This window comes from Myxine glutinosa, chromosome 7, assembly GCF_964187855.1.
Source record: "Myxine glutinosa chromosome 7, kmMyxGlut1.1, whole genome shotgun sequence".
Classification (NCBI taxonomy): domain Eukaryota; kingdom Metazoa; phylum Chordata; class Myxini; order Myxiniformes; family Myxinidae; genus Myxine; species Myxine glutinosa.
In genome coordinates this window covers 105,278,539-105,290,823 of record NC_136267.1, presented here as the reverse complement: position 1 = coordinate 105,290,823, position 12,285 = coordinate 105,278,539, and the positions used below count along the sequence as shown (strand labels likewise).

At 37.3% G+C, this 12,285-nt stretch overlaps 1 protein-coding gene across 6 annotated transcripts in view; it reads left to right on the top strand.

Annotated features, from left to right (window-relative positions):
• ABCB8 (ATP binding cassette subfamily B member 8) overlaps positions 1-12,285 on the top strand; it is an 88,861-nt gene that overhangs the window by 51,967 nt on the left and 24,609 nt on the right. For 4 of the 6 annotated variants that reach the window (XM_068123108.2, XM_068123110.2, XM_078782082.1 and 1 more), the window contains 2 exons: positions 5,629-5,734; positions 10,836-10,869. In XM_068123108.2, the coding sequence (XP_067979209.2) occupies positions 5,629-5,734; positions 10,836-10,869 (140 nt within the window). The remainder of the gene's footprint in view (positions 1-5,628; positions 5,735-10,835; positions 10,870-12,285) is intronic. The other 2 variants (XM_078782083.1, XM_068123109.2) reach the window with 1 other exon arrangement.

The following is a 12,285-nucleotide window of genomic DNA, read 5'->3' as shown; positions in this document are numbered from 1 at the left end:
ATTGGTCTGTAGTTGCTAGGATCTGTTTTTGCACCTTTTTTGTGCAAAGCGGTGATGTTGGCTGATTTCCAAGCAGATGGCAGTTGACCTCGAGCAAAAGAGAGGGTGAAGAGAACAGAGAGAGGGTGAGATAGAGCGGCAGAGCAGGATTTTAGGACCCGTGGGCTGATGCCGTCGGGTCCAGTTGCAGAATCAGAGTCGAGGGTTGACAGAAACTTTTCCACCTTGTGAGGAGGAAAGGACACGGAGTCCAGGAGCAGCAGGGTACGACTGGGTATGGTGGGTACAGAGAGGGATGGGTTTGGGACACAAGATTTAGAGGCAAACACAGAGTTGAGGCATTCAGCTTTTTCACGTGCGGAGTCAAAAGTTGCAAAACGAGTTCGAGGTTCAGGGCGTTTCATCGATTTTTTTTAAAATTTGTTATAGCTTTACTATGCCAAATATTGGGACCGGTAGGAGACATGTATTGCAAAGCAATTCTCCCGCTTGTTGTACACCGCTCCTTTCCTATGCCACCTCCAGGCATTGCAAATCGTCATTGCCGGGCACCGAAGGGGGCTTGGCAGTGACGCACGCTGAAAGAGAGTACTCAGTTTTCACTCTGGTTTCTTGTTTGTTGTACACCGCTCCTTTCCTATGCCATCTCCAGGCATTGCAAATCGTCATTGCCGGGCACCAAAGGGGGCTCGGCAGTGACGCACGCTGAAAGAGAGTACTCAGTTTTCACTCTGGTTTCTTGTTTGTTGTACACCGCTCCTTTCCTATGCCATCTCCAGGCATTGCAAATCGTCATTGCCGGGCACCAAAGGGGGCTCGGCAGTGACGCACGCTGAAAGAGAGTACTCAGTTTTCACTCTGGTTGTTTGTTTTCTTGGTTGTCCGGGCGATATCTCAGCCATCCTTTGAGCTAGGAAGCTGAAATTTCGGCACAGTAGTGAGCAAGTCCTTTGTCAAATACGGTATTTTTTGTTTTTTGAATAATCAATTAATTGAGGAGTTATTTAATTATTAGCGTTTAATTAAGTACTTATTTAATTAATTAAATTTCATTTCTCTTCTGACCATTATTAACTCAGGCACCTTTTGAGTTAGGAAGCTGATATTTGGACATGCCAATGACCAGGTGATTTGGCTGCAAAGGATATTTTTGATTTATTAATTAATCAATTAATCGATTAATTATTTAATTATTCGATTAATGACAAAAAAATTTTTTTTTTTAAAGTTACAGATTCTGATGAAATAGTGGTAGTTTATGTGTTCTCTGACCAAATTGATTAATAATTTAATTTTTTTATGATTATTATTTATTTATTTTCATTATTAATCATTTATTTATTTTCTTTCTCATTTGGCCAATATCTCAGGCACCTTTTGAGCTGGGAAGCTAATATTTGGACATGAGTGACCAAGTGATGTGGCTATCAAGGATATTTTTGATTTATTGATTAATCATTTCATCTATTAATTATTTATTGATTAATCGATTAATTATTTATTGAGTAATCAATTAATTATTTAATTTTTTATAAATGACTTATTTAATTAAATTTCTAAAAGATACATCTTCGGATGAAGCACTAGTGGTTTAGTTATGCGATTAGCCAATTGATTATGAAAATATTTTGTGATAATCTTTTATTGATTTTAATTATACAATTAATCAATCAATTAGTGTACACGTCTCCCTCCCAATGCAGCCTCAATGAGCTGCACTGCGGTATTGCCGGGCGCCTGAGGCGCCCCGGCAATGCCGCGCTGCAGCATATTTAATTATTTGGCATGGGGCGGTGTACTTTGAATGTATGTGTACTTGTTGTACACCGCTCCTTTCCTATGCCATCTCCAGGCATTGCAAATCGTCATTGCCGGGCACCAAAGGGGGCTCGGCAGTGACGCACGCTGAAAGAGAGTACTCAGTTTTCACTCTGGTTGTTTGTTTGTTTTCTTTCTTGGTTGTCCGGGCGATATCTCAGCCATCCTTTGAGCTAGGAAGCTGAAATTTCGGCACAGTAGTGAGCAAGTCCTTTGTCAAATACGGTATTTTTTGTTTTTTGAATAATCAATTAATTGAGGAGTTATTTAATTATTAGCGTTTAATTAAGTACTTATTTAATTAATTAAATTTCATTTCTCTTCTGACCATTATTAACTCAGGCACCTTTTGAGTTAGGAAGCTGATATTTGGACATGCCAATGACCAGGTGATTTGGCTGCAAAGGATATTTTTGATTTATTAATTAATCAATTAATCGATTAATTATTTAATTATTCGATTAATGACAAAAAAATTTTTTTTTTTAAAGTTACAGATTCTGATGAAATAGTGGTAGTTTATGTGTTGTCTGACCAAATTGATTAATAATTTAATTTTTTTATGATTATTATTTATTTATTTTCATTATTAATCATTTATTTATTTTCTTTCTCATTTGGCCAATATCTCAGGCACCTTTTGAGCTGGGAAGCTAATATTTGGACATGAGTGACCAAGTGATGTGGCTATCAAGGATATATATTTGATTTATTGATTAATCATTTCATCTATTAAGTATTTATTTGTTTTCTTTCTTGGTTGTCCGGACGATATCTCAGCCATCCTTTGAGCTAGGAAGCTGAAATTTCGGCACAGTCGTGAGCAAGTCCTTTGTCAAATACGGTATTTTTTGTTTTTTGAATAATCAATTAATTGAGGAGTTATTTAATTATTAGCGTTTAATTAAGTACTTATTTAATTAATTAAATTTCATTTCTCTTCTGACCATTATTAACTCAGGCACCTTTTGAGTTAGGAAGCTGATATTTGGACATGCCAATGACCAGGTGATTTGGCTGCAAAGGATATTTTTGATTTATTAATTAATCAATTAATCGATTAATTATTTAATTATTCGATTAATGACCCAAAAAAATTTTTTTTTTAAGTTACAGATTCTGATGAAATAGTGGTAGTTTATGTGTTCTCTGACCAAATTGATTACCAATTTAATTTTTTTATGATTATTATTTATTTATTTTCATTATTAATCATTTATTTATTTTCTTTCTCATTTGGCCAATATCTCAGGCACCTTTTGAGCTGGGAAGCTAATATTTGGACATAAGTGACCAAGTGATGTGGCTATCAAGGATATTTTTGATTTATTGATTAATCATTTCATCTATTAATTATTTATTGATTAATCGATTAATTATTTATTGAGTAATCAATTAATTATTTAATTTTTTATAAATGACTTATTTAATTAAATTTCTAAAAGATACATCTTCGGATGAAGCACTAGTGGTTTAGTTATGCGATTAGCCAATTGATTATGAAAATATTTTGTGATAATCTTTTATTGATTTTAATTATACAATTAATCAATCAATTAGTGTACACCTCTCCCTCCCAATGCAGCCTTAATGAGCTGCACTGCGGTATTGCCGGGCGCCGGAGGCGCCCCGGCAATGCCGCGCTGCAGCATATTTAATTATTTGGCATGGGGCGGTGTACTTTGAATGTATGTGTACTTGTTTGTTTTCTTTCTTGGTTGTCCGGACGATATCTCAGCCATCCTTTGAGCTAGGAAGCTGAAATTTCGGCACAGTCGTGAGCAAGTCCTTTGTCAAATACGGTATTTTTTGTTTTTTGAATAATCAATTAATTGAGGAGTTATTTAATTATTAGCGTTTAATTAAGTACTTATTTAATTAATTAAATTTCATTTCTCTTCTGACCATTATTAACTCAGGCACCTTTTGAGTTAGGAAGCTGATATTTGGACATGCCAATGACCAGGTGATTTGGCTGCAAATGATATTTTTGATTTATTAATTAATCAATTAATCGATTAATTATTTAATTATTCGATTAATGACCCAAAAAAATTTTTTTTTTAAGTTACAGATTCTGATGAAATAGTGGTAGTTTATGTGTTCTCTGACCAAATTGATTACCAATTTAATTTTTTTATGATTATTATTTATTTATTTTCATTATTAATCATTTATTTATTTTCTTTCTCATTTGGCCAATATCTCAGGCACCTTTTGAGCTGGGAAGCTAATATTTGGACATAAGTGACCAAGTGATGTGGCTATCAAGGATATTTTTGATTTATTGATTAATCATTTCATCTATTAATTATTTATTGATTAATCGATTAATTATTTATTGAGTAATCAATTAATTATTTAATTTTTTATAAATGACTTATTTAATTAAATTTCTAAAAGATACATCTTCGGATGAAGCACTAGTGGTTTAGTTATGCGATTAGCCAATTGATTATGAAAATATTTTGTGATAATCTTTTATTGATTTTAATTATACAATTAATCAATCAATTAGTGTACACCTCTCCCTCCCAATGCAGCCTTAATGAGCTGCACTGCGGTATTGCCGGGCGCCGGAGGCGCCCCGGCAATGCCGCGCTGCAGCATATTTAATTATTTGGCATGGGGCGGTGTACTTTGAATGTATGTGTACTTGTTTGTTTTCTTGTTTCCTTGGTTGTCCGGACGATATCTCAGCCATCCTTTGAGCTAGGAAGCTGAAATTTCGGCACAATAGTGAGCAAGTCCTTTGTCAAAAACGGTATTTTTTGTTTTTTGATTAATCAATTAATTGAGGAGTTATTTAATTATTAGCGTTTAATTAAGTACTTATTTAATTAATTAAATTTCATTTCTCTTCTGACCATTATTAACTCAGGCACCTTTTGAGTTAGGAAGCTGATATTTGGACATGCCAATGACCAGGTGATTTGGCTGCAAAGGATATTTTTGATTTATTAATTAATCAATTAATCGATTAATTATTTAATTATTCGATTAATGACCAAAAAATTTTTTTTTTTAAAGTTACAGATTCTGATGAAATAGTGGTAGTTTATGTGTTCTCTGACCAAATTGATTACCAATTTAATTTTTTTATGATTATTATTTATTTATTTTCATTATTAATCATTTATTTATTTTCTTTCTCATTTGGCCAATATCTCAGGCACCTTTTGAGCTGGGAAGCTAATATTTGGACATAAGTGACCAAGTGATGTGGCTATCAAGGATATTTTTGATTTATTGATTAATCATTTCATCTATTAATTATTTATTGATTAATCGATTAATTATTTATTGAGTAATCAATTAATTATTTAATTTTTTATAAATGACTTATTTAATTAAATTTCTAAAAGATACATCTTCGGATGAAGCACTAGTGGTTTAGTTATGCGATTAGCCAATTGATTATGAAAATATTTTGTGATAATCTTTTATTGATTTTAATTATACAATTAATCAATCAATTAGTGTACACCTCTCCCTCCCAATGCAGCCTTAATGAGCTGCACTGCGGTATTGCCGGGCGCCGGAGGCGCCCCGGCAATGCCGCGCTGCAGCATATTTAATTATTTGGCATGGGGCGGTGTACTTTGAATGTATGTGTACTTGTTTACTTTATCTTGTTGGCCTCAAACTATAACTGCGAGTGCTTAATGACAAACATCATAATCCCTTATTTTTACCTGATGGCAGGAGGTTAACTCTGATGGCAAATATTTTGAGGTAACAGTTTCAACTTGAATTGGACCTTTTCAGGAAAACATGAAATTTGAATACAATTGATTTCTCCCCAAATAGGCATTGTGCTGGGCACGATCTATGCTGGAGGTGTTCTAATAGTTCATGAAGAGCTTTCAGCTGGTGATCTCATGTCCTTTTTGGTGGCTTCACAGACAGTACAGCGGTATGTACTCGCCAGGCTAAATGGGACTATACATATTCATCTAATTGCAGGTGGAGTAGCCACTGCTGTAAAACACTCTGCAGCTATGGACGAAAGAGTTGTCCGATTGATTGCTATCTGATTTTCATTCAAAAGAAGCTGTGAATGTAATTTTCACTCCGTTTATTGTTAAACTTATTTTTGTTAATTTTGTTCTTGCATCTTTGGCTTTATACAGTCGTGGCCAAAAATATTGGCACCCTTGCACTTTTTTCAAAAAATGCACCATTTCTTCCAGAAAATTGTTGAAATTAAAAAATATTTTGGTATCCATCAATGTATTTCTTTGGTTTGCAGTGGAACAAAACAAAAAAAGCTGAAAAAAATTACTAAATCTTAGCTTATTTCACACAAATCCATAAATGGCCCGGACAATATTATTGGCACCTTTTGGAAGTTGTTCGAAATAATTAGATTTTATGCAGGTGATTCTCCTTTGCTTTGGAATTGAACTCACCTGTGGTGAGCTGCAGGTGCCTGCAATATATAAATCACTCATTCAACCAGTTTGAATAGAGAAAAGGAGTTATTCTGCTGTTTCGTGTCACTGTGTGTCCCGCAATGAGCATGGAGATAAGAAAGAAAGCCAGAGAATTGTCTAAGGAGGTCAGACACAATATTGTAGCCAAGCATGGACAATCTCAAGGCTACAAGTCCATCTCCGAGACCTTGACGTTCCTGTGTCCACCATACACAATGTTATCAGGAAGTTTAAGGCCCATGACACTGTAGCCAACCTCCCTGGACGTGGCTGCAAGAGAAAACTTAATCGAAGATTGCAGTGAAGGATTGTTTGAATGGTGGAGAAAGCACCTCAATCAACTGCCAAACAGATTCAAGCTGATCTTCAGACACGATGTACGACCGTTTCAACTCACACCATGCATCACCAACTCGATGAAAGTGGGTTCGATGGCAAGAGACCCAGGAAGACCCCACTGCTGAGAAAGCCTGACTGTAGTTTTCGAAAACACACCTAAACAAGCCAAAATCATTTTGGGAGAACGTCCTGTGTACAGATGAGACCAAATTAGAGCTTTTTGGTAAAGCGCATCATCTCTATGTTTACAGAAAACAAAATGTTTTTCAAAACAAGCCTTCGAAGAAAAGAACACCTTCCCTACAGTCAAACATGGAGGAGGTTCAGTGATGTTTTGGCGTTGCTGTGCTGCCTCTGGCACTGGGTGCCTAGTATTGTGTGCATTGCATCATGAAATCAGGAGATTACCAAGGCATTTTGGAGCACAATGTTCAACCCAGTGTCAGAAAGCTGGGTCTCTGTTGAAGGTCATTGGTCTTGCGGCAGGACAATGACCCCAAACACACTTCAAAAAGCACCCAGGAATGGTTCCAGACAAAACGCTGGACTGTTCTGAAGTGCCTGCAATGAGTCCAAATCTAAATCCCATTGACCACCTGTGGGGAAATCTGAAAATAGCAGTTGGGAGAAGGCGCCCTTCAAATCTGGGAGAAATGGAGCAGTTTGCACAAGAAAAGTGGGCCAAACTGCCAGTAGAGAGGTGTCGGAAGCTCATGCATGGCTTTAGGAAGCGCTTGACTGTAGTTATTTTGTCCAAAGGCTGTGCTACCAAATATTAAGTCGAGGGTGTGAATAATTTTGTCAATGTGGTGCAAGGGTGCCAATATTTTTGGCCACGACTATCTTTTTGTGTTTAATTCAACTTCACACTCAACCTTTGCTTTTTTAACTCTAGAGCATCTACTGTTGTGCAAACACCACCGCATTCGAATTGTTCAGGTTGAAGAACATTCTGTGTGAGTGAGTGAATGTGAACCTTTATATCTTTTTTTTCTGTTTTGTGATACTTTCAATCGTCTTGCATTCCCATGAACTGTCATCAAACATTGGGTGGTTCTGTCTCAGCGATTGCACAACGATCACCATTACTGTTGTTCTAGGAGGCAGCAGTGTCTGCTGTGCCAGCCTGTGATAAGTGGGATAAATGTGATTTTTAAATGTTTAATTGCTGTGGTTCCCCTTTTAAACTGTCGTGTTGGCTACAGGCATGTTTGTATGTGACAAGTACTGTTGCAGTAGAATAAGTAGCACTTACCAACATCCTTTAAATGTTAACATAATACTTTAGGAATAGCTGTTCAATAAATGGTAATTGTGTCTGTCTGTCTGTCCAGCCATACAATACACATTGCAAATTGAAAGCCTCTGCAGCATCGATGATTGGGCTTTAATAGCTCTATGCCATGTCAGTAACAAGATCTGGGGGAAGCATGTAGTGATTATTAAAACACAAATGTGGTTCTGTCTCGTCGGCTTTGTCTGCCCAATTTTGTTTTGCATGTGAAAATAATGTTGCAGTTCTGTACACAGAAATACAGAAACTCACATAAACTATGTAATTTAGCAATTGTGGTCATGTTGGCACATGGTACCAAACTAGCAAATTTTCGTTGTCCAAGGTCATCAGAGGTCAAATACAAGATGGTTTCACATCTGAAATTATATTTTAGGGTATGTAGAAATGCTGTGGAAAGTTTCACGCTTTTATCACAAAGTGCACCATACAGATTACCATTGAAGGTGGATGAAGGTTTTGTTTTCACCCCCATCTATTTGTCTGTCTGTTTGTAAACAGGATATCTTAAAAGGTTGTGGATGGATTCAGATGAAATTTTGTGAAGAGGTTGGGTATGTGACATGGACAAAATGATTCTATTTTGGTGAAGATCTGGATTCGGATCCGATCTTTTTTTAAATGTGATTCTTCACCATTGAGAAATAGGGTTAAAAAAAACTATGTATATCACGATATCTCAAAGTTGTGGACAGATTCGGACAAAATTTGGTCGACAGGTTACAGTGCCTTCAGAAAGTATTCACACCACATGACTTTCACATTGTGTTGTGTTACAGCCTGAATTCAAAATAGAATAAATTTTGAGTCTTTGTCAATGATCCACACATAATATCTCATAATGTCAGTGAAGTTCTTATTTATTTATTTTTTAGAAATTTTTTGCAAAAAAACAAACAAAACAAAAAAAACTGAAATATCGTGACTCTATATGTATTCAACCCCGTTGCTATGACGCTCCAAATTGAGCTCAGGTGCATCCAATTTCCTTTGATCATCCTTGATGTTTCTACAACTTGTTTGGAGTCCACCTGTGGCCAATTCATTTGATTGGACATGATTTAGAAAGAAACACGCCTTTCGATATACGGTCCCACAGTTTACAGTTCATGTCAGAACAGAAACTCTATCATGAAGTCCAAGTCACTGTCTGTGGAACTCCGAGATAGAATCGTGAGGAGGCATCAGTCTGTGGAAGGGTATGAAACAATTTCTCGAGTGTTGAAAGTTTCCAAGAGCACAATGAGCTCCATTAGGAAATGGAATGAATATTGAACTACCTAGGCTCTTCCTAGAGCTGGCCGTCTGACCAAACTGGGCAACCGGGGCACGGAGGACTTTGTTCAGCAGGGAGATGACCAAGAACACAATGAACACTGACAGAACTACAGAGTTCCTTGGCTGAGATGGGAGAATCTGCCAGGACAACAGTCTCTGCAGCACTTCTCAAATATTGGTTTTATGGGAGAGTGGCCAGACAGAAGCCACTCCTGAGAAAAAGGCACATGACAGCATGGCTGGGGTTTGCAGAAAGGCACGTGAAAGACTCGGAGAGCATGAGGCAAAATATTCCGTGGTCTGATTAGAGGAAAATTGAACTCTTTGGCCTGAATGCAAAGCGCTACGTCTGTCGGAAACAGAACACAGCTCGTCACCCATTTAGCACCATCCCTACCATGAAGCATGGTGGTGGCAGCATCATGCTATGGGGATGCTTTTCAGCAGCAGAGACTGGGAGACTTCTAAGTATGGAGGCAACAATTAATGGAGACAAATATAGGCAAATCTTTGAAGAGAACCTGCTTCTGAGTGCAAAAGACCTTGGACTGCGGCGATGATTTACATTCCAACAGGACGATGACCCCACGTATACAGCCAAAGCAACCCTGGAATGGTTTCAGAACAAGAACATGAAAGCCCTTGAGTGGCCCAGCCTAAGCCTAGACTTGAATCCCATTGAGAATCTGTGGAAAGGCTTGAAGATTGCTGTTTACTGAAGCTCCCCATCCAACTTGACAGAGCTTGAGCAAATCTGCAAGGAAGAATGGGAGAAACTTCCCAAATCCAGATGTGCAAAGCTGATACAGACATTCCCAACGATACTTTAAGCTGTAGTCGCTGCCAAAGGCATTTGCCATTCCATGAAGTATTGACTCGGGGTTGAATACTTTTGTAAATCAGATATTTCTGTATTTAATTTTTAATTACTTTGTAAAAATAAATAAATAAATAAAATCCACTTTGACATTAATGGAGTATTATGTGTAGATCAGTGACAATAAAAACTCAAATGAATCCATTTTAAATTCAGGATGTAACGCAACAAAATGTGAAAAAGTCAAGGGGTGTGAATACTTTCTGAAGGCACTGTAGGTGAGTGACCAGGAAGAATTGAATCAATTTTGGTGTAGGTTCGAATCTGGATCCAGATCAGAGAATTTAAGTGATTCTTCACCATTGAGTGATTGGGCTAAAACCGATTTGCAAATGTCTTATTTCATGTTATCTCAAAAGGTTATGGACAGATTCTGACGAAACTTGGTGAACAGGTTGGTTGTGTGACGAGGACAAATTGATTTGATTTTGGTGAAAATCCAAATCTAGATCCAGACATGAGAATTGTTTAACTTTCAAGTGATTCTTCACCATTTGGAGATGTGGCCAAAAACAATATATACACGATATTTCAAAAAAAGTTGTGGACCGATTATGACAAAACTAGGTGGATAAATTTGTTAGATTAAAAAAAGAAACAAGCCAATTATATTTTGGTTCATGTCCAGATCCAGATCTGGCCTATCTATGGGATACAAAATGCTCTACCATTCTACCGAGTGCCGTTCTACTCTTTTCTTCTATATTATGAGCTTATCTGCTGTACTATTGCTGTTGGTACCTAAAGCAAGACATTGGACAATAATGTGCTTTTTTTATTTCTTTATTCCCAGGTCAATGGCGAATCTTTCAGTTCTTTTTGGACAGGTATGGATTGTTGAAATAGAAATACTGTATCTACAATCAAAATTTTGTCTTGCTCCTACAAATACATTTGCCATTTTACTCTTCACTGCTGAGCAGTTTGCTGGTTCATTCGGAAGTTTATCAGCCTCTGAGCTGTCTAATTCTGTGTTGCATTCCCCATTGAATGACAGCTGAAAAACTGCCATCTGGTGAATTGCCAATAGAGGGCACAATATCCTTGTTTAATATTATTCGGAAGGATTGCTCATCTGGCTCTTATTTGCGTATAATTACATGCAGGCAGGAGGATCTTTCACAAGCAGTCATATGGCAAAAATTTTACCAGCTTACCAATTACTCGTGGAATCTATCCAGCATGAATTGTGACCCTACAAAAGGATGACCCATCTCATCTTCACTATTCATGATCTTTTTGTAAAGGATATTTAGATATTCTGTATTCTTTCTGAGGTTACAGCTACTATTGTGTAAAACGTATTTTTGAGGCACCCTGCACACACACACACACACACACACACACACACACACACACACACACACACACACACACACACACACACACACACACACACACACACACACACACACACACACACACACACACACAGTCTCAAAAAGATGTTTCCACATACATTAGGGTATGGGTGGTGTATGGTAGGGTATGGGTATGGTAGGGTATGGTAAGGGTGTCTCAAAAAGATGTTTCCACATACATAAGGGTGTCTCAAAAAGATGTTTACATATTTTAAGAAAAACTACCCATTACACCCCTCAGAAAAGGTCAATATTTGGTGTGTGCAGAAGCAATAGTTTGGGGCACATGATGAACTATCGCTGATGTTCAAATTGACCACTGTCAGCTTCAGGCACGCACTGGTGGGTAGTAAAATTTTCCAGTTTAGTTTGGTACTCATGGTATCTATAAAAATGGTAAACTAGTACAAAGTGTATAAATAAATAAAAACACCTTTAGAGGCCATTTTTCCCTGCAGAGCAGAGGTTGGCCTTTTTCGGGCACCGTGGTCCCCTTTTTGAAGCAATGTTTTACGGCCGGATGCCCTTCCTGCCACCAACCCCGTTAGTCGACTCTTGCGACACACAGGGAATTACCAGTGAACTGGTACTCAATTTGCCGACCTCAGAAGGATGACAGGCTGAGTCAACCCCCCTGGCGTTAATTCAGCAATCGACCAGGATTCGAACCCAGGATCCTAGGATCCCAAGCCGGCACCCTAACCACTAAGCCAACACCAGTACAACACTTATACACTTTGTACAACACCATCACAAATCACAAACTAGTACAAAGTGTATGATTTACTCAAAAAAGCATCACAAATAATAAATATATCAATTTTGTTTTGAAATAATCCATGCGTTGTTTTATTGCTGCTTTAAATGTATGGGGTGTGAATG